At 37.1% G+C, this 20,009-nt stretch overlaps 1 protein-coding gene across 3 annotated transcripts in view; it reads right to left on the minus strand.

Annotated features, from left to right (window-relative positions):
- The window catches only part of LOC140142784 (transcriptional activator GLI3-like), a 72,849-nt gene that overhangs the window by 32,836 nt on the left and 20,004 nt on the right, over positions 1 to 20,009 (minus strand). For all 3 annotated transcript variants that reach the window (XM_072164785.1, XM_072164783.1, XM_072164782.1), the window contains exon 2: positions 17,114 to 17,234. In XM_072164785.1, the coding sequence (XP_072020886.1) occupies positions 17,114 to 17,198 (85 nt within the window). In that variant the 5' untranslated portion in view covers positions 17,199 to 17,234. The remainder of the gene's footprint in view (positions 1 to 17,113; positions 17,235 to 20,009) is intronic.

The following is a 20,009-nucleotide window of genomic DNA, read 5'->3' on the forward strand; positions in this document are numbered from 1 at the left end:
ATTTTGCTTATTACGCATAAATTATGCAAATTAGGTACTTAATTACCATATTTTGCGCTGACTGAACCAAGTTTCATGCCCATATGACAGTTTTTACTAATTTGACCTCAGATGACCCCGAAATGACCTTCCAAAAATTTGACTCCAAATGTCGACTGTATCCACCAAGTTTCACGCCCATCCAGTAGTTTTTACTAATTTGACCTCAGATGACCTCTGGTGACCCCGAAATGACCTTCCGAAAATTTGGCTATAAATGTTGACTGTACCTACCAAATTTCATGCCCATAGGCCTACTAGGCCTAGTTGTTATTAGTTTCCGAAGGCAGCCATCGGTTCAAATAATTGATCTTTGTAACTTTTTTTCTTATTAGGGAATACTAAAAAAAAGTGATTTCCCCACCCCCTGCTGTCATTGATTGCTTGCCATTCCTTTTGATTTCTCTCAAAATTTAGCTCATGATTAATATTGCACAGCCTATAGTAAAAAATGAAACTTTGCAACTTGCAATCAATGATTTCTGAAACCAATGATTTCTGAAACCACTAATTTCAGTCCCATTTGAATTCAATTATTATTATTATTATGTACATTATTTATATGTTCATTATCCAACATTATTTTGACCTTTTCTATTACTGCCACCCCCCCACCCTAATGACCTTGTGAATTATTCATTCATAAATGTGACGACCTTGAGACCATCCAATCAGAACAGATCAGAATCGATCAATACGCCATAGGTCATGACCTCCTGATTGTAAACATAAAACAAGCCAAAATCATGGCGAGATCGGGGACCATCGACGTAACATCGATCAAATAAACCTTGGTCTTGAATTTCTTAAGAAGTCCTGGCCTAAAAACCATGTTGTTTTTCAAGAGAAAACATATCAATCTTTGATATTCTGAAGTATAAAATTGTTGTGCAAAGTGGAACATCATTTATTTAGACTGTTTTTGCTATGGAAAAATACGGAAATTGTTCAATATTGCGAAGTGGGGTAAAGTAAAATCTCATTAAAAATATAATTTTCCCTCAGAATCATGTCCACAATATGATTAAATTGACTTTTTAAAACTATATTCTAACAAAACTACAATGAGTGTGATGAAATACAAACATTTTTCATGACTTTCGGTCCGTGTTTTGCACAAAAATTGAGGTCACAAAAATATGTGCACTTGCGCAAGGAAAAATATAGTCCACTAGGAAATTCATTTACCCGATTCATTAGTTCAGATTTATTCAAGATTCAGACATGTTCTTGACCATTTTTTGACATTCCTCAACTATTTCTTTATTTAAATTGTAAAGAAATAGTTAAGAAAAGTTATGAAATAGTAAATAACTTCTGAATCTGAACTGAATCTTAAGAAATTACCCTCCGTTGGTTTCCGTCACTTTTACGCAACTTTAATTATACAGACCAAAATAATCTCTAGCACACACAGGGTACCACAAAACAACTCGTTCATCATGGCTTTTTTACCAAAAAATCATATTTTATCGACAGTATTTGAAATCTACCTGGAGTGCAATCGATTAAATAATAAATAAGCAAAATTTAGAAACAAATTTCAAGACCAAATATCAAACAGACAAACATCCTTAGCATAAAAACCAACGCCCGAATTGGTTCTCTAATTGTTGCGATCAGTTAGGCCCTTTTAGCTTCGCTCAGAGCCAATAATATTGAATTTATGGTTGAGTTCCTCCCTTGACCTTATCCAATCATAAATTTTCGAAAGGACTCTCTGAACCCATCAAAGTCAACCCAACAGTGAAGAAATAAACATTTCTCACATTACCAGGTTAAATAAGCAACTTGCGCAAAATCACATAAATACGCCCTCATCTAGTCTGTGTCAAAGACCATCTCAATCTATGACCGAGGGGAGGGGGACAGCAGGAAAGCCGCAAGGAGAGCGACAGTCTGTAGCAAAGACTAATACTATCCAATGTGCACAGACCATTGCTATCCAATATTGGATATTGAATCTGAACTACTATATTAGACTGTCAAATGTTTAAATAAATACTTGGGTTTGATGAGGTTATGTAAGGTGCCATTTAGAAACTGTCATTGATGATGAAGACATGGATGAAGCTTAAAGATGATTCATATAGGGTCTCGGATACTAACAAATTATAAGTTTGACTTAGAACTCTTTTGTCCCATACCTACATGTAGGTAAGCCTATACGAAACCCTCACTAAAAATGGTTCCAAAGAGTTTTTTGAGCTCCAAAGAACCCTTTTTGGTTCTATATGTTTCGAAGTTTTTTTGGTCCAAAGTTCAAAAGCTGAAAATGCATGGTTCTTCAAAGAAGCAAAAAGTACTAAAATACTTGTCTTGGGGTCTACAATCAGAAACAATATCCGGTTCATGTACAGCCCACTTGAACGAAGAACACATAAAATGGGGAAACTTATTTACAAGATCAATTTCATACTTCATTACCCTCTTGGCTCTGATTACACACAGGAATAATGTCACCTCTGGATATGCACAAGACTAGCTCTGCTCACGTAGTGTAAGCACGGATAAAAACGCGATTTTGGAAGCCAAAAACGCACTACGATATTCCAAAAACACAAAAACGCGATTTCCGAAAAAATGCAAAAAATTTATTTTTTTTTTTTAATTTTAATTTTTTAGAAGTTGTAGACTTAAATTACTTGTTATTGAAGGTTAGCACCCAAATACTGCTATATAAAAAAAAAAAAAAAAAAAAGATTTAAAAATTCTGAGATTTTTTTTTCAAAACTGGATAAATTTGTACATTTTAATTACTTTTGCTTCTATTGAACAGCTAGCAATGCATGTTAATTCAATATGTCCCTGGCTGTTCAATAGAAGCAACAGTAATTAAAATGTACAACTTTATCCAGCTTTGAACATTTTTTAATCTTTTTTTTTTTTTTTTTTTTAAGTAGCAGTATTTCGGAGGTTCCAACCTTCAATAACAAGTAATTTAGGGTCTATAACTTCTAAAAAAATTGAAAAAAAAACCAACAAAAAAAACGCAATTGCGGCCGCAAAAACCGCGATCGCGTTTTCCTCCGGTGCTTAACGTAGCGGTTCCGTTGTCCCACTGGCCTACTACATAAACGTAGATAGCCTGGCGATCGGAGCGTTATTGTCAGAGCACCTCGGACTAGCACAAGACTATGGAAATTCACTTGCCCAAATGAAAATGGGCTCATTGGCAATGACACAGTTCCAATAACCCCCACTCTACACCATGGAACCTCATCTCTAATCCAGTTTCTGAAAATTGGCAACCTAAAAGACACCAAAAAGGCTGAAAATGCACTCTAAATCTGCTGCACATCCCCTACCCACCTAAGCACTAAAATGCACATACCATTTGATTATCTCATACAATGGAAGGGTTTTGATACTTTTCAAACCATCATTATTTGGGGGTTCTTGATTTGGTTTTGGTAGGGATGTGCTGGAACCCCATCTCCGGTTTCTGAATACTAGCAACCTATTAGACGCCAAAAAAGCTGAAAATGCACCCCAAATCTGCCGCACATCCCGTATACCCACCTACGCACTAAGCACACACCCCCAGATTCTCTCACACAATGGAAGGGTTTCAGCGCTTTAAACCACACCAAACAAAATTACATGAATGATGTTTTATGTTATCCCATCAACAATCAACATACTTTAAACATGACTAGACATCATAATTTGATCAATTTTAAATCACTAAAATATTTTTTCTCCGAAAACCACTTCTTCCAAACAATAAATTTCAACATCTGACTTGTGGTCATCTTTGTAATAACTTCCTGTTGCTGAAATATCTCTCAGTCAATCTCTTCCCAAGGTCCATCACTAACACACCTGAATAATTGAAAGATGAGTTATCAGCATCCTATTGATTCTGTTGCAGAGACAAGGTCAAACCTCAATCATGCCCCTACGGGCAAATCAGGGTAAAGTTTGATCCCAAAAGCTGTTGTAAACCAGATGTGGAGTGGTGGAGTTGTCCTCCATATAAATAACGAGTTTCATCATGACGAGTTGATCACCGTGGATAGGGAGTCTCCGGACATGTCAACCATGCTAACTTACCAAACTTCTATAAACATGATTAATGGTATAATCACAATCCCTTTCTTTGGGGAATTTATGGACTCAAAATGCTGGCACACCCCCACCCCCTCCCACCCGAACCCCCAGAATGAGTTGCGACTTGTGGCTCAAAATTGAATGATATGATTTTCTGACTCTATTTCAGTTGCTTCCACCACCACAATTAATACCCAGCTAAAGGGTTTAGATAAGTTAACCCTAACAAACAAAAATCTTACACTATGCATGCAATGCATGCATCCCACATGATGTGATGACACAATCAGCCTATACACACAGTTTCATTGGCTGGGCCAACGAAACACCTGTGCCTACCAGTTGTCAATGGTGTGCTTAGCACCTGAGGGGTCTGGGGTTCAAACTCGAGGGAAACATACAACTTCTTTATTCATTTTCGTCCTTCAAAATGTCTTTCTTTCATAATTAACCTTCCTTCATTGAGACCTGCATTTACTAACCAAATGAGTAGCCATATGAACACTACAAGATTCCTATTGTGGCCGCCTGCACATGCACACTGCACAGGTACACCATCACCAAACCAAGGTACATTTGTACCTGGCTGGTACACACATAGTACCTATGCTGTACCAATGCTGCTACTGCACAGGACCCACTAGCAGTGGTACTGCACTGGCACTATACTACACTGGTACTCCGCTGGCATTTATTCCGTATTGAAAAGCGTGTACTGACGGATATGCAGTCGCCTCGCCTCTAGTGCATCCTACCTGGATGGTCCATAAATTTGAAATCAAAGATAAGAAACTCAAAACTCCCAACAAAACTCCAATCAATTCTTTACTCCCATCCATCCACCTCACCAATCAGCCCATCTCCATCCTACCAAAGCCCGCCTTCTCCCCGACTGACATTCCGCTGTACTTTGACATCACCTTTTTCATCTCAAACAGATTTAGACATTTTCTTGTCTTGACTTCTAAATTTGACACCTCATTTGACAAGAAAAAAATCCACTTTGAAATTTCCCAAATTTATTTTAGGGATAACAACAGAGTCCCAAGTACATTGCACATGTACACTACATTGTAATTGTGGTTCAATGTAGTCAAACATTATCCCGGGACAATATTAATTTATAAACATTTTATGCATAGTATGTAGGATACCATTTCATAAAGTTCTGTGAAAAAACAGAAATCTTTATTTTTTGAAGATATATGGTAAAACATTGTTTGTAAAATCATCTTTGGTAAAATTAAGGGCTAAGCCAATCAAGGTGGGTCAATCCTGAAAGTGACACAAATTGAAATTTACCATGTGTTTCTGTCCATTTCAATGACACTTTGATTAATTTTCATACCCTTATTTTCGCCAGCCCATTCGGGCTGGTACCTGTTTCAGGTTTGGGGTCAGTTTACTCAAGAGATTATATTTTAGTGGTATTGGAATGATTTTTTTTAATACTTTTTGTGGTTAAATTTTTTTTTAAATATTTTAATTCGATTTGTTAGGAAAAGTAAGTATGTTTTGCCGTTTCAACGAACTAAAACAGTGAGTATTACCAAAGTTATGTTTGAACTAATTAATTATGACTTTAAAAGTTTAAAGGCCTAAATGTAACAATAATAGTTAATATATATAGCATCATATGGTCAGCAGAAGAAAATCTGACATCACCTATGATGTCATATCAGTGTCCTTGACCGGGGTCCTTACTCCTTGACCACTGAACAGCGTGATATCATGTTGATAACAGATCTATAGAATCAAAATCTACATCATAACCGCGAATCATATCACAGATTCTCAAAAATCTGTGATCATATGGACCATATTGATGTGAAAGTAGTTATCTATCATATCCTGTGTCGTTTTATGGATAAAAATGACTCAAAATGTTATTGATGAAATGGTTGCTATCATAAACATCAGTTTTGTCTTTTCAACGGAAAAATCCGATGCAAAATAAAGTTTTTAGGGCCTAGCTATAATATGGGCATAATTTATGCATATAGTATTGAACAATGTACCCCATTTGACATGCACTTATAGATAAATAAATTGTCTTACTTTATTAATTTAATAACTTCTTTATTATAAATAAAATGACACATAACTATTTGATTCATAAAATTACATTCAACAAAATGATTGAAGAGAAAACACACAAGGCACTAGGCAGACTGTTATAGAATGGAGTATGTAAGATGCCATGTCCATAGCTTCGCAGGAGTTTCCGACTAGCAATCAACATGATCAGCACATTCAGAAAAACACAGTTTAAGAGTGAAGATTGTAGTGAGTAACCAGTCCTTTATAAATGTGCTGGCTACTATCTATTATAATATAGTAGGCTTAAACTATACATTGCGATTTAATTAAGTTATTTTAAAATAAAATGTACATGTAAGTTAACTCAAACCGGCAGTGTATATATTTAAAGCAGTGAAATCGGACATTCCTAAGCGAAGATATTGAGTTCGTAAGTTCTGGTATTACAAAATTGGAAATTGAGATATCGTGGGTAAAAAGCTGAAAAGACAAAAAAAACCAACGACAACAACAACAAAACAAACAGACCAGAACAATTTGGAGTACATGTAATGAATTAAAAGAGTTGATATGAGATTAGGAATTAATGTTTTCTGCTGTTTCAGTGTGCATGTTCTCATCGTTGATGGTTTGGTGGACTGTCATGTAGATGTAAGCGTGATCCTAAAAATGCCTTTCACATTGACCAAAACTAATTACAAGACCTCTTCTACATTGAGGCTGGCTTTCCCTTTTAAAGGGAATTTTTATTGCACACTGGTTCAAATTGACTTCCCTAATAATTAATAACACCCATAGATACCACAAAATACCATGAAAACCACTGCACATGCGTGAATCCCAGGGTCTGCGATGAAGCAATAACCCTGGGTGTTAAATGCTCACGGAATTGCTGCCCCGGGCAGCATTACCCGTGTAGCTACCGGTCCGTGATCGTGTGCTTGGCATGCCGGGGGTCTTTCTTCATCTTTCTCTCCTTTTTCGTTTCTTCTTTAACTTCCGATAGCAAAAAGCAGGGTTGGGTGCTAGGGCTAAAAGACTTTTCATCTAATATGAATACCGTAAGCACTTGGGTATAAGCCCACCCCCTAGATGGGCAATTTCACTTTTAAAAAAAAAAGCCAAAATGGGCAAAAATGGGGGTGGGCTTATAACCAAGGAGGGGCTATAGTAGTTGAATTTAAAAATAAGAGAAATTTTCCCCATTTGTATATGCCCAATGTATCAGTAATTTCTATCATCATTGTCAATTTTTTTTAAATTTTAAGTATGGAATGTTAATTTTTAACTGATATTTTTTAAATATTTGTTCTTAAATGTGAAAAAAAAAGCATTGATATGATTTAAGAACTAAGCCAAAATGAGTACTAGGCTTATACCCGTGTGTGCACCCTTGTTCCCCGAATGGTTTGAAAAATAGGGGTGGCTTAGGCCCCTAACAGTCAATTTTGAGTTTCCCGTCACATAATTTCTGAAAACAAGTGAGGTAACTTTTTCATTATTCATTATTCATTATTTTTTCTGCCTTTCATTATATGACCAACACACATGTAAAATGTGTTGTTATTTGCCGCTCACTCACTTGAAGATGGATGTTTAGCCCAAATGAGATTCAAAAGTATATTAATAAAAATTCCCTTTAAAAGGGAAAGCCAGCCTCAATGTAGAAGAGGTCTTGTAATTAGTTTTGGTCAATGTGAAAGGCATTTTTAGGATCACGCTTACATCTACATGACAGTCCACCAAACCATCAACGATGAGAACATGCACACTGAAACAGCAGAAAACATTAATTCCTAATCTCATGTCAACTCTTTTAATTCATTACATGTACTCCAAATTGTTCTGGTCTGTTTGTTTTGTTGTTGTTGTTGTTGTTGTTGTTGTTGGTTTTTTTGTCTTTTCAGCTTTTTACCCACGATATTTCAATTTCCAATTTTGTAATACCAGAACTTATTTAACTCAATATCTTCGCTTAGGAATGTCCGATTTCACTGCTTTTCGATATATACACTGCGGTTTGAGTTAACTTACATGTACATTTTATTTTAAAATAACTTAATTAATTCGCAATGTATAGTTTAAGGCTTCTATATTATAATAGATAGTGGCCAGCTCATTTATAAAGGACTGGTTACTCACTACAATCTTCACTCTTAAACTGTGTTTTTCTGAATGTGCTGATCATGTTGATTGCTAGTCGGAAACTCCCATGGCTATAGAGGCATTGCATGTGACGATCATCCCGTAAATATGGCAGACTACTCAAATGCATTCAACAAAAGCATGATTGCAATCTACCGTGACAGTTCGTCTCACACACATAACCCTGCACTACGATCAAATAGGTTGATGACAACATTTGATTGAATGGACTGTACTCCGCCATAACTACGGTGAAGGACACCGGTTCAAATTCTTTGTTTGGAGCCAATCAATAATTTCATGCAGGGCCTCTATGGACATGGCATCTTACATACTCCATTCTATAACAGTCTGCCTAGTGCCTTGTGTGTTTTCTCTTCAATCATTTTGTTGAATGTAATTTTATGAATCAAATAGTTATGTGTCATTTTATTTATAATAAAGAAGTTATTAAATTAATAAAGTAAGACAATTTATTTATCTATAAGTGCATGTCAAATGGGGTACATTGTTCAATACTATATGCATAAATTATGCCCATATTATAGCTAGGCCCTAAAAACTTTATTTTGCATCGGATTTTTCCCGCTGAAAAGACAAAACTGATGTTTATGATAGCAACCATTTCATCAATAACATTTTGAGTCATTTTTATCCATAAACGACACAGGATATGATAGATAACTACTTTCACATCAATATGGTCCATATGATCACAGATTGTTGAGAATCTGTGATATGATCCGGGATATGATGAAGATTTTGATTCTATAGATCTGTTATCAACATGATATCACGCTGTTCAGTGGTCAAGGAGTAAGGACCCCGGTCAAGGACACTGATATGACATCATAGGTGATGTCAGATTTTCTTCTGCTGACCATATGATGCTATATATATTAACTATTATTGTTACATTTAGGCCTTTAAACTTTTAAAGTCATAATTAATTAGTTCAAACATAACTTTGGTAAAACTAACTAGTTTTCGTTCGTTAAAACGGCAAAACATACTTACTTTTCCTAACAAATCTAATTAAAATATTTTTAAAATAAATTTAACCACAAAAAAAAAAAAAAAATCATTCCAATACCACTAAAATATAATCTCTTGAGTAAACTGACCCCAAACCTGAAACAGGTACCAGCCCCGAATGGGCTGGCAAAAAGAGTCTGCAAGGTTGACAGCAAAATGCATGTTTTAATTTTGATTTTTCACAAAAAATAAAGGGATATTCATAACTTGTTTTGCAAATATAAACAGTTTTTATCTGTATTTTTGGTAAATCACAATAATGAATTCAAGTGAGGGTCAGAAAATGAAGTGAGGGCGGTGACGGAAACTCAAAATCGACTTTCCTTGGCCTTATAGCCGAGGTGGGCTTATACCAGTGGTTATGGTAATACCTAACTGTGACATTATTTCATGATAAAATGAAACATGCAGATCGATTAATCCTTTTCTTTCGTTTTGGTTGATTTAGAGGTAAAATCATCAAAATTGAGCCACAGAAATAACAACGCATCATTTCCTTCATCATGTTCATGAAAGTGTACCTGTCTATATAGGACCTACTCTGCCAAATGTACAAATCATGGAGTCATACATGTATGTTCTATTACAATGATTACCCCAGTTATTAATAGATACCATGTTTCCAGGGATGTGTCTGAGGACTGATGTACATGTACTTTTTCCCATATCATGTTACCACATATAATGTCTGCCTTCAAGTGCCTTGATCTTGACTTCTATATATATCTATAAATATACTATAGCCTATAGCTAAAGAACATTGAACTTCCAAGGACTGAATCCGATTCCTTGACAAATTTGGCCAAAATTTAATGTTTTTTGTAAACATATTTATAGGCCTAAAGTTTCAAAACATTTCAGTCAAAATGAATGTTGGCCCAAAACTGGCTGATTTTACATGGTTTTAGCAAAATAATTCCCCCAAAATTCAAAATCTGGGTTGGTCGGGCATGTAAATATATGGGGTTTTTTTTGTTCGTCGCCTAAGCCATATCTGGCAAAAGCGCCTGCCTTATTTTTATTTGATCGAGGCCTGTATTTCTCTGTATTTCAATGTTTTTAAACTGTGTTTCTTTATTTGCTGTCTCTTTGTTTGTTTCAATAGAAACGCTCCTGTCAACAACTAGGCCTATTCAAAATGTATCCTGGTTATAAAGCAACAAATTTGACAACATTGTTCATAATTCTCCCCAATATGATGTAGTATTTTGGAGATGTCACTTGAGACCAGAAGTTCCCTCCTATATATCATAACATACTCAATTAACCAACAATCTGGGATCCGGGGCCCCTACATATACCATTTTTCACCCTGGTGTGGCATAGCCGCAGTCTGTGGCCCTCACAGACTTAGCGAGCGCCAAGAAAGCACGAGGAATCGAGCGCCAGAAGCGCGAGACGCTCAATCGAAAGGCCAGCGTCAGCGCCAGAGCACGATGAATCGAGCGCCAGAAAAGCGAGACGCTCAATCGAAGCGCCAACCTCTCTGGATAGTATACTAATAGCAACAGAGCCCGAAAGTAGTGCTAGTGTGGCAGTGACGTCTATCCATCTGTAATCATGTAAGCGTGTGTACGCCAGCGCTTGGAGCGAAACGCTAGCGATTTGAAGCTGCACCCAATGAAATTCACACTGACATCACTGCCACATCAGGCTGAAAAATGGCATACTACACATCGTAATCCATAAATAGCCTCCACCCAAATGGCATAGTTCCCCACATAGTTCAAAGACCTCTATTCAGCAATCATAACTCAGCAGTTGTGGTATGAGTTTTTGTCCCCAGCACATTCAAAGGTCAATATGAGTGCACAAACATTATTGGTTAAAGAACTGTGTCATAACACATTCAAATGTTTTGCATCCTAAAAGTGACAGAGCATGGGAAGAATTCTGACACAAACAACCCCATCATAGAGGTCAGGGGTCAAGCTCACATGACATATGTTACCTAGGCACAATAAATGACATCCATCATTACATGAAAATCCATCAATAACACTCCTGATTGACCTTTGACATGTTGCCGGTATATTTCCCAATTTTACGTTTTATGATGTCTGAAGATCGCATTAGTCTCTGGTCTGAGCTATTTTGGTAGGGCTGAGGTAAATAGGTACATGGAAAATGTTGAGGGATTTGATAGAATGGTCTGGGTAACAACATTCTTGTCCCTTCTCCAATCAGAGCAAAGTACTTTTTGCCCATATTTTTGATATGTTTTGATATGGGCATCAATTTAATGAAGAGTTACTAGTATTAAAGTATTTAGGGAGCTGATTTTGGAGAAACTACACCTTTTTGTAGTATATGTGATTGTGCACATGAATAACTAGCCCCAGGTACTCACATTATTACGATTATTACTCATCATTACGATTTCCACTGAATCCTCCGCACGCAGGTCTGAGATGTCTATGTTTGTCAAATTTGATCACATTTGAGGATGTAAAATGTCCAGCTTTGTGACCGTTATCTTCGCTGTGTTTTGAATACAAATAGAGGCCGTCAGTGTGACATCATCACCGCAAAATGAGTTCAGGGTGCCCCAGCTTTGAAATGGTACCACGTTCATGGCCATATGGAAGGAACAACTAGGGTAAAGTGGCAAGTTTTCCATGTCACGGAAAAACTGACAAATCCACAGAATTTAAGAAAAAAACAGAAAACACAGAAATTCACGGAAAACATGTTTTTCCTTGAGAAAATAAAAATGAAGATAAAATGAGTCTTTCTCTGAGATATCATGTTTAAAACAACTATAAAGCTAATGCAAGCAGGGAAGTGACACTAGGCAAGTAACTTCTTTATACCCTGAATGTGAACACAGAATTGAAATTACGTCACAGAATTTAATAGTATTTAAAACCATGCACAGAAAATCACAGAATTCAGTGTTTTAAATCATGGAAAACTTGTCACTCTAAACTAGGGCCATGTTGTTTTGGACTAATGAACAACAGCATCAAACATTATCAAAAATGGTGTAAAAAATATGGTAATTTTGTCCCAGAGTGATGACGTAAAAGTCGAATTCACAATTAATAAGAACAATTTACGTTATAAATTCTTAGTCGCAATCTGAATTCGATGTCGCAATTGAAGTAGAGTTCTCTCTGTGTAAACGGGATCTCTGGACGGGGTCAATGGCCTTATTATATGAACTATTGACGAAAGTTGAATTGCTCAGAAAAATATATGGTAAAATGACACGCAAGTTATTTGCAACCACAGTGCAATTTATTTTTTGGGGGCCTAATGCACATACCACCTACACAAATATATATTATCTTTAGGCCTACAAATTTAATAGGCCTATATCTTATTGACACTCGCTATACCACAACATTTATCGATTAGTGGGAAGGGGCAATCTCCTGGTGTAATCAATGGTAATAAAACATATCATAAATATTGATAATATTGATTATCTTTACCAATAAATTGGTTATTAATAAATGGGAGTAATGACACACACTACTGCGCAGTTACTTACCACCCAGATTGGGCAGCCCAATTGGGCCACTTTTGAAGAGTTTCCTCACAACTTGCAACCATTTTCTTCACATAGAAATCAATGATTAAGAATATAAATTGGGTGACTTTTCACCACCGCCTCCCTTGATTTTCGATATATCTGTCCCACAGAAACTAATGGTTACAAGATAAAATTGGGCTAATTTTTTCTGATTTGACGCACTATTTGGGCTGGAATTTTTTGGCAACCCTGCACTACTGCGGTATCTTAAGGTTTCACATGACAACAGACTGGAAAGGATTGATTTTTCCCGAATGAGATAAAAGATGAAACTTATTGATGATTTAGTGGGGGAGGGATGCGGTATGTAGCAATGAATGAGATTATGGGACCACACAGGCCTGAAATTTAACCCACAACAAAGTAGGATCCAAGATGGAGGTTCCATTAATATGGTATATGATACATCAATACATCTTTCCCAGAAAATGACGCAAGACTTTCAATATTTGGTAACGTCAGACAGGCCACCAAGAGCTGGAGGTACAATCAGAAGGCTCTATAGGCCTACATCTAGACGAGGTACAATTCTGGTTTACCCTGTGCACCATGTTCTGCGCATCCTGTGTTCTAGGGTTAGGGTTTAGAGTTAGGGTTAGGGTTTAGGGTTAAGATTAGGCTTAGGGATATACTTGTGTGCAGGGTAGGCCTATATACACCAGAATTATTCCCCAGATGAAAATTCAAAGGCCCTGTTTTTTGTAAATGAAATGTTTCTACCAAAGTCTTCCTCCCAAAGAGGTAAATGTGCCATCTTTTGGCCTTATCATGCTTATTGTCTCTTTGTCAGGGGCCAAGTTCCGCCGGGCGTACGTCCGACAATGTGAACACAACTACTATCAACTTCCTGGATGCACACCTGAAGGGCATGCACATAAAATTCATAAATGATGATACATTCCAGGCTTTTTAAAAATATATTCAGGTTTTCTAAACCCAAAAAAATGTTAACAGGCATGATAGTATGATTTCCTGAATGGGAATCTTCTCAGTATAGCTCGCAGTTAACAAAAGATTATAGGGATTATTACAGAGTATCAAAATTCTTCTTCAGTTTAAAATGATTCTCCTCCTCGCACCATTACAATGAAAACCTTTGTTGTAGGCTGCATAATTCTAGAGATATAAAATCTATGCTTTATAATTATATTTATATCAAATTGAGAAGAATTCTAATATTATAATTTACTGAATGCATGATGAGATGACTCATTGATGTGGGCATTGGTAACAGTTTTACCAATTATTTTTAATGGTTGCATTTGTGACAGTGAATAGTGAGAAAAGGTCACCAGGTTTCCTTTTGATGCTGTGTGAATGAATGAATAGGCCCTGAATCAGGACAACAGAATCCTCACAAGTTTTTTTAGGACATCAAGAACTCTCAGACTTGGTACTGGACTGGTGGGGAGCTCTTCAAAGTTGTTTGGAATGATTTTACCATGTTTAACTTACCAAACAAACAAAAAACTTGGTTCAAAATTTGAAATGAGAAGTTTAGACATCGGAACAACTCAACCTCCTTTTTTTTTGGGGGGGGGGGGAGATTCAAGACACTGGGGTGGTGACAAGACTGACAGTGCATGATTGGCCAAATCAATTGCATTTATCAAGCCTACACCTCAATTTTTTGCCCAGGCGGTGGTGGAAGCGATATCTCCAATTTTGATGTCGCCATTGGATTAACGCATAATCATGAAATCTTCACAAACAATTCTAAATTTGTTGTGGTGTCAAAGCAAAATTATCTTACTCTAAAACCGTCGGGGTTCGACAAAGTACCCCACTGCAATTATGCAAGTACATTAATTTTCCATTTGTAATTGCTAACCGCGTATTTGGAATGGGGCTGTCAGCCATGTATCTTCGCTAGCCTCGTACGTCACGTGTTGCGTGTCCTATGCCGCCTGCGTTTGCCTGTAAGGATCGATATATCACCATCAAGACTGGTGTGGTTCGAGGATTTCTGAGGGAGGGTAGGCGTGAAAAGTATGTGCAGCCGGCCAGGCGTGCTTGCACAAGAACAGGGGGGGGGGGATTTTGTAATGTCAGAGAGGGCCTGTCACAGTACAGTCCCATTGGCAATGACACTATGGACCACAATGGCCTCATCCCAGTCGCATTGTTCAATAACCTCAATTAAACCATCATAGTACAAAATTTGACCTCAAGTTGCAGGGTATGAGTTTTAGTACCCAAATTTATAAAGGTCATTCAATGACTGTACAAATGTATTGGGGTTAAAGAACTGATAGATGAGCATGTTGTGGATCCTAGTGTGAGCAATGAGCACAGTCCATGTGAACTTTGTCTCATCAGTGATAAATTCGCGGAGCTTCATTCATGCCGCTCTAAACATTATACAGCAACTTAAATATTTTGGTAATTTAGCCCATTATGCAGGGTCAATGAATTCTGCAGCCAGGCCACAAGGTTGTTTACAACAAATGTGTGATATAAAAATACTTGTTTGTATTGGGTATCTCTGGCTTTCTTTTCAACTTCAAAGAAAGAAAGAATGCCTCCAATTGATTTCTCCTTCAGTGAACACAGAGGTATTTCAACCTCTACTGTATCTCTTGGATGAGGTCATAGTATATTGTGTCCAAACACACCTATCCATGCACCTTTTGTGTTAATGTTTGTTAGCGTCCATATACTAGGTAACCTAGGCAAACCTTAGTTAACACATTTACTAGTCAGCTTAATTCGCCGAGACCGGGCCCCAACACAATGCATATTTACATAGAAATTTGAATTTTTTTCGAGAATAGGTGGGTGAAGGAAACCTACATAAATATGTTTTCTATACTTCACTTGACCCAAATATATGAATTTTTATGGTGATAATCAAGTCGCACATGGAATTTAGAGGGATTTTGATAGCAGTTCCATTAAAAAAAGCTGCCATCGCCATGAGACTAAGATCTAGAAACACCCCGAAATGCCGCTTTTGGGGAATTTTGCTAGCTGAATCTTTTTTGATGAAAGTCAATCTTTGACAAGATGTAACTTTGCTACGGAAAGTGCTATGAAAAAAAGGTTTTCAGTTTTGGCTTAGTTTACTCAAGGGCTTTAATTTGATATATAAAATGATGCAGTTTGATGGCAAATTTGAATTCACCTAGGATACCTACATATACTACATGCATAATCAAAGGTTCTAAATTTTTTGTATTGTAGATTTGTAGACAAAATGAGTGTGATTGTCTAGTTTGCTTGCCTGACCAGCTGATGTTCATAGGAAATCCAATGTGCAAAGCCTAACTGCAAGAACTTTAATTCTAATCCAAGAATGAGAACAAAGTTTTGAACTGTATAAATGTTTTTTCACCCTAAAATACATGTCCTAAATGTATTTTGGCCTGCAAAGTGGTTACCTAACTCGATCCTTAGTGACTGGATCACGCTCCTGTTGCAATAATGGTACTGTTGGTACATGCACTAAACCTGTATGCAGCGATTATTTTGCTTGTGGTTCACGACTCAAAAGTGTGATCCAGTTGGCAATAGTGATAATCAGCTTACAATACATGTAACAATGGCAAACTGCCGGTAAACTTGGTAAAATATGACTTAACCCTAACATTACAAACATCAAAAAACCTCAATTCACAAAGCATCTGCAAGCGCAAGTATCCCACATGATGCAATATTACATCATCGTGTGAACAGTCATATGGGCATGGAAAGCTTGGCCAGCCAAGGTAGAAACCCCATGGCAAGGTATGGCCTTGTGCATACTTGGCACCCAAGGGGTCCCTGGTTCAAGACCGCAGATGAGAAAAAAAGTTTGTCTCTTAACTTCTTTCTTTCTTCCTTCTTTTCCTTTTCCCTCACCAAAATGTGCCTCATTGGTCATGTCACGGTTGTAATCATGATGCCAGCAGATAACCGTTTCAGAAAGAGTTCTACATTCTGCGCTCTTAATCACGTCCATTTCAAGTACTCATCTAAAGTCTAGAAGTCTTCAACGGCATGTTCTATACTTGGTTTCAAAGCATTAAGGGAAACAATAGCAGGATTTGAACCAGGCTCTACTTATTGTGAAAAAGTAGAGCCTGGTTAACAGTTTGAGGTGGATTTTGTGTACCTGAACTAAGAGCTAATTGCGAACAACTAAGATTAAAAACACAGTGAGTGCTACACATGGGGGGGGGGGGGGTTATACATCTATGAGATACGGTAAAGCATATCCCGGTCAGGACATACGAGTCGGCCCCTCCCCCCGCATCACTTCTTCATCACATCATATATACTCACCTAGTTCTATATCTTTGATATGTTCCTTTTTACAATGCGTGTCATGGTTGTGTTCGTGGTGGCTCATTGGCGAGTGTGTTGCCATACCAAACGTGGTCTGTTCTACCTACCATGGGAAATCCTGTAGAGATATTAGAGAAACAGTGAAAATTTGGTTAGATCATAAAATGAACCTTCTATCAAATCTTCTATCATAATTAATTGTGTTTATTGTTACACTCTTAGAGAAAAAGGTTCTTGACTGTCCTGTATGTAGAACCTCAAAAGAAAAGGGTTCTTGAAAATTGAAAGAATTTCAAAATGGTTCTTTCTGGCCTTCCAGAACCCTTTTCACGTCCGGTCTAAAATGGTGCTTTCTAACCTTTCCAGAACCCTTTTCTGTTCTTTGCTTTTCTTAATAATGTAGAACCATTTAAGGTTCAATATACAACTCAAGAACCAATTTAGGTTCAACTTCAATCCATTTTTTCTAAACCTAAAACCATTTTTTCTAAGAGTGCAATTACTAATAGCCGTTCAACTGTTAACATCACAATGCTTTTGGGGTAATTAAAAAAGCCCAGCCCATTGTGACAATTCACCCTGTTGCTACCCCTACCTTCACCATCACCCATGGTTGGACTTTTGGACACTGGACCAGGCCCGTACGCAGGGGGGGAGTGCGGGGGTGCGACCGCACCTCCCTAAATTTGAAAAAGTATACAGTCCCAAAATTTCAGAATTTGCAAGTGTAGCGAGCAAAAAAATCAGTTTTTATTAATGCTTTTTGGTCAAAAAAGGTCAAAATTTTGGGAAGAAAGTCCACTTTTCACAAAATCGCACCCCCTTGGGAAAAAAAGTTCACTTTTTAAAAATCAGCACCCCCAAAAAAAATCCTGCATACGGGCCTGCACTGGACATAGGCCTACAATGTAAAATGACCTGCATGCAAGTTTATGTTGGGAAGTTTCTTCACTAGATGCATGGATAATTACACGTAATTTGCTTTAGTTGACACAGCTGAAGCCAATCGGCCAAAAAAATGCATGCTCTTCATACATTAACATGCACAGGTCATAATTAAATTAATTCAACATCGTAATTTTATTAAAGCATGAATGTGATATACTTGTAGACCCCTCTCAGGTTAAAATAGCAAGTTCAGTCCTCTGCATAATTCATACACAATCTTCAAAATAGTCTCCATTGAAAGAAAATCTGCAGCGGTTTAATTTTTAAAAGAACTTTCCTCCCCCTAAAAGTGAACTGTTAATTACCATTGGTGTACATTTACACAACATTCAATAATTAGATTTGGTCTACAATGGCACTGTACAAGGTCAAGTTTTGGCTTGTTGGATCCCCGTTTTGTCTAGCTTTCAATGCGTGTACATGATGTACCTGGTGATGTACCCTACATCTTCAAAGTTATCTCTTCAGGGTGAGCAACTTCGTAACAAATTTTGTGTAGAATTTGTGTAAAACATACAAAGTCAAGTACAGGTACAGGAGGAAAATTATAAAAACTAAGACAATTTGTGTTAAATGTGACCAAATTTTTGACTTTTGGAATCAGGGCTTGAAATAAGCAGGAGCAAATTTACCCCTGCTAAAAGGCAAAAAATGCCCCTGGTTCTGAAACAGAACTGTGTGTATTTGTATAGACCAGCAGGGCAATATTTACACAAAACACCCAAAATTGCTCCTGGAATGAAATCCTTATTTCAAGCCCTGTTTGGAATATTGATGGGTCCAAATTTCTTGAAAAATTGGTATAATTGCTGGGTCCACTTTCAAATTCTCCGCAGCACATCCCAACCAAAACAAAACTTGAGTACCCTCCACTTGGACATTTAAATTTACTGCTGTTTTAGGGCTACTGACAATCAATAATTTCTGAAAACAAGTGAGGTAACAATATAACATTTTAATTATTCATTACTCACTATTTTTGTGACTTTCATTATATATTATGACCAAACGCGAGCGTAAAACATTTTATTTACCACTGACTACATGTACAGGTTCTTGGCTATCAGATAATCTATCGCAACAACTCGATTGATTCACCGGTAGCAAAATGGATGTTTTGATTTTTCCACTAAAAATGCACTGATATTCATCCATTTTTTTGTCCAAATTTACCAGTTTTTATTTTTATTTATGGAAAATTGCAGTAATGAATTCAAGTGCTGGCCAAAATCTGCAGTGCGGACGGCCAACGGAAACTCAAAATCAACTACAAGAGTGCACATACCGATACAGTACTGTATAAGTGGTAATTTTCGCGTACAGTTATTTTCGCGATTTGGAGTGAGAGACACATTTTCGCGAATGTTATTTTCACGATTGCCCAGTCCTTCCCTATACTTGCATACATTCGCGAGGTGTTATTTTCGCGGTTGGAGCTCTAATCGCGAAATTCGCGAAAATAAAACCCTCGCGAAAATTACCACTTATACAGTATTAGATGCCACAAGATGTAGATGTACAATTATTGTAGGCCTACACAGCGTTGCTAAAAGATTTCAGCCCGAATCATGGGTCAAATAATCGAAAAGTCACCCAATTTTTTCTTTACCATTGGTTTCTATGGGACAGGAAACTATCGAAGTCGCAGGAAAAATGTTGAAAAGTCGCCTAAATTTTTTCTTAACCATTGGTTTCTATGGGACAAGAAATTGTCAAAAGTCGCTGGGAAAATCTTCAAAAGTTCCCAATTGGGCTACCAAATCGCGGGTTTGGCAACCTTGGGCCAACATGAATGCAGACCTGCAATCTTTCAAACTAATCAATAAGTTTTTTTACACTTCCCAACTTTCAAGATCATCACCACTAAATTACATAACAAATAAAAAGAGTTGAAACTATTCCAATATGCAAGACTCTCAAACATACTTTAACACTGGAAAACATG

This window comes from Amphiura filiformis, chromosome 20, assembly GCF_039555335.1.
Source record: "Amphiura filiformis chromosome 20, Afil_fr2py, whole genome shotgun sequence".
Classification (NCBI taxonomy): domain Eukaryota; kingdom Metazoa; phylum Echinodermata; class Ophiuroidea; order Amphilepidida; family Amphiuridae; genus Amphiura; species Amphiura filiformis.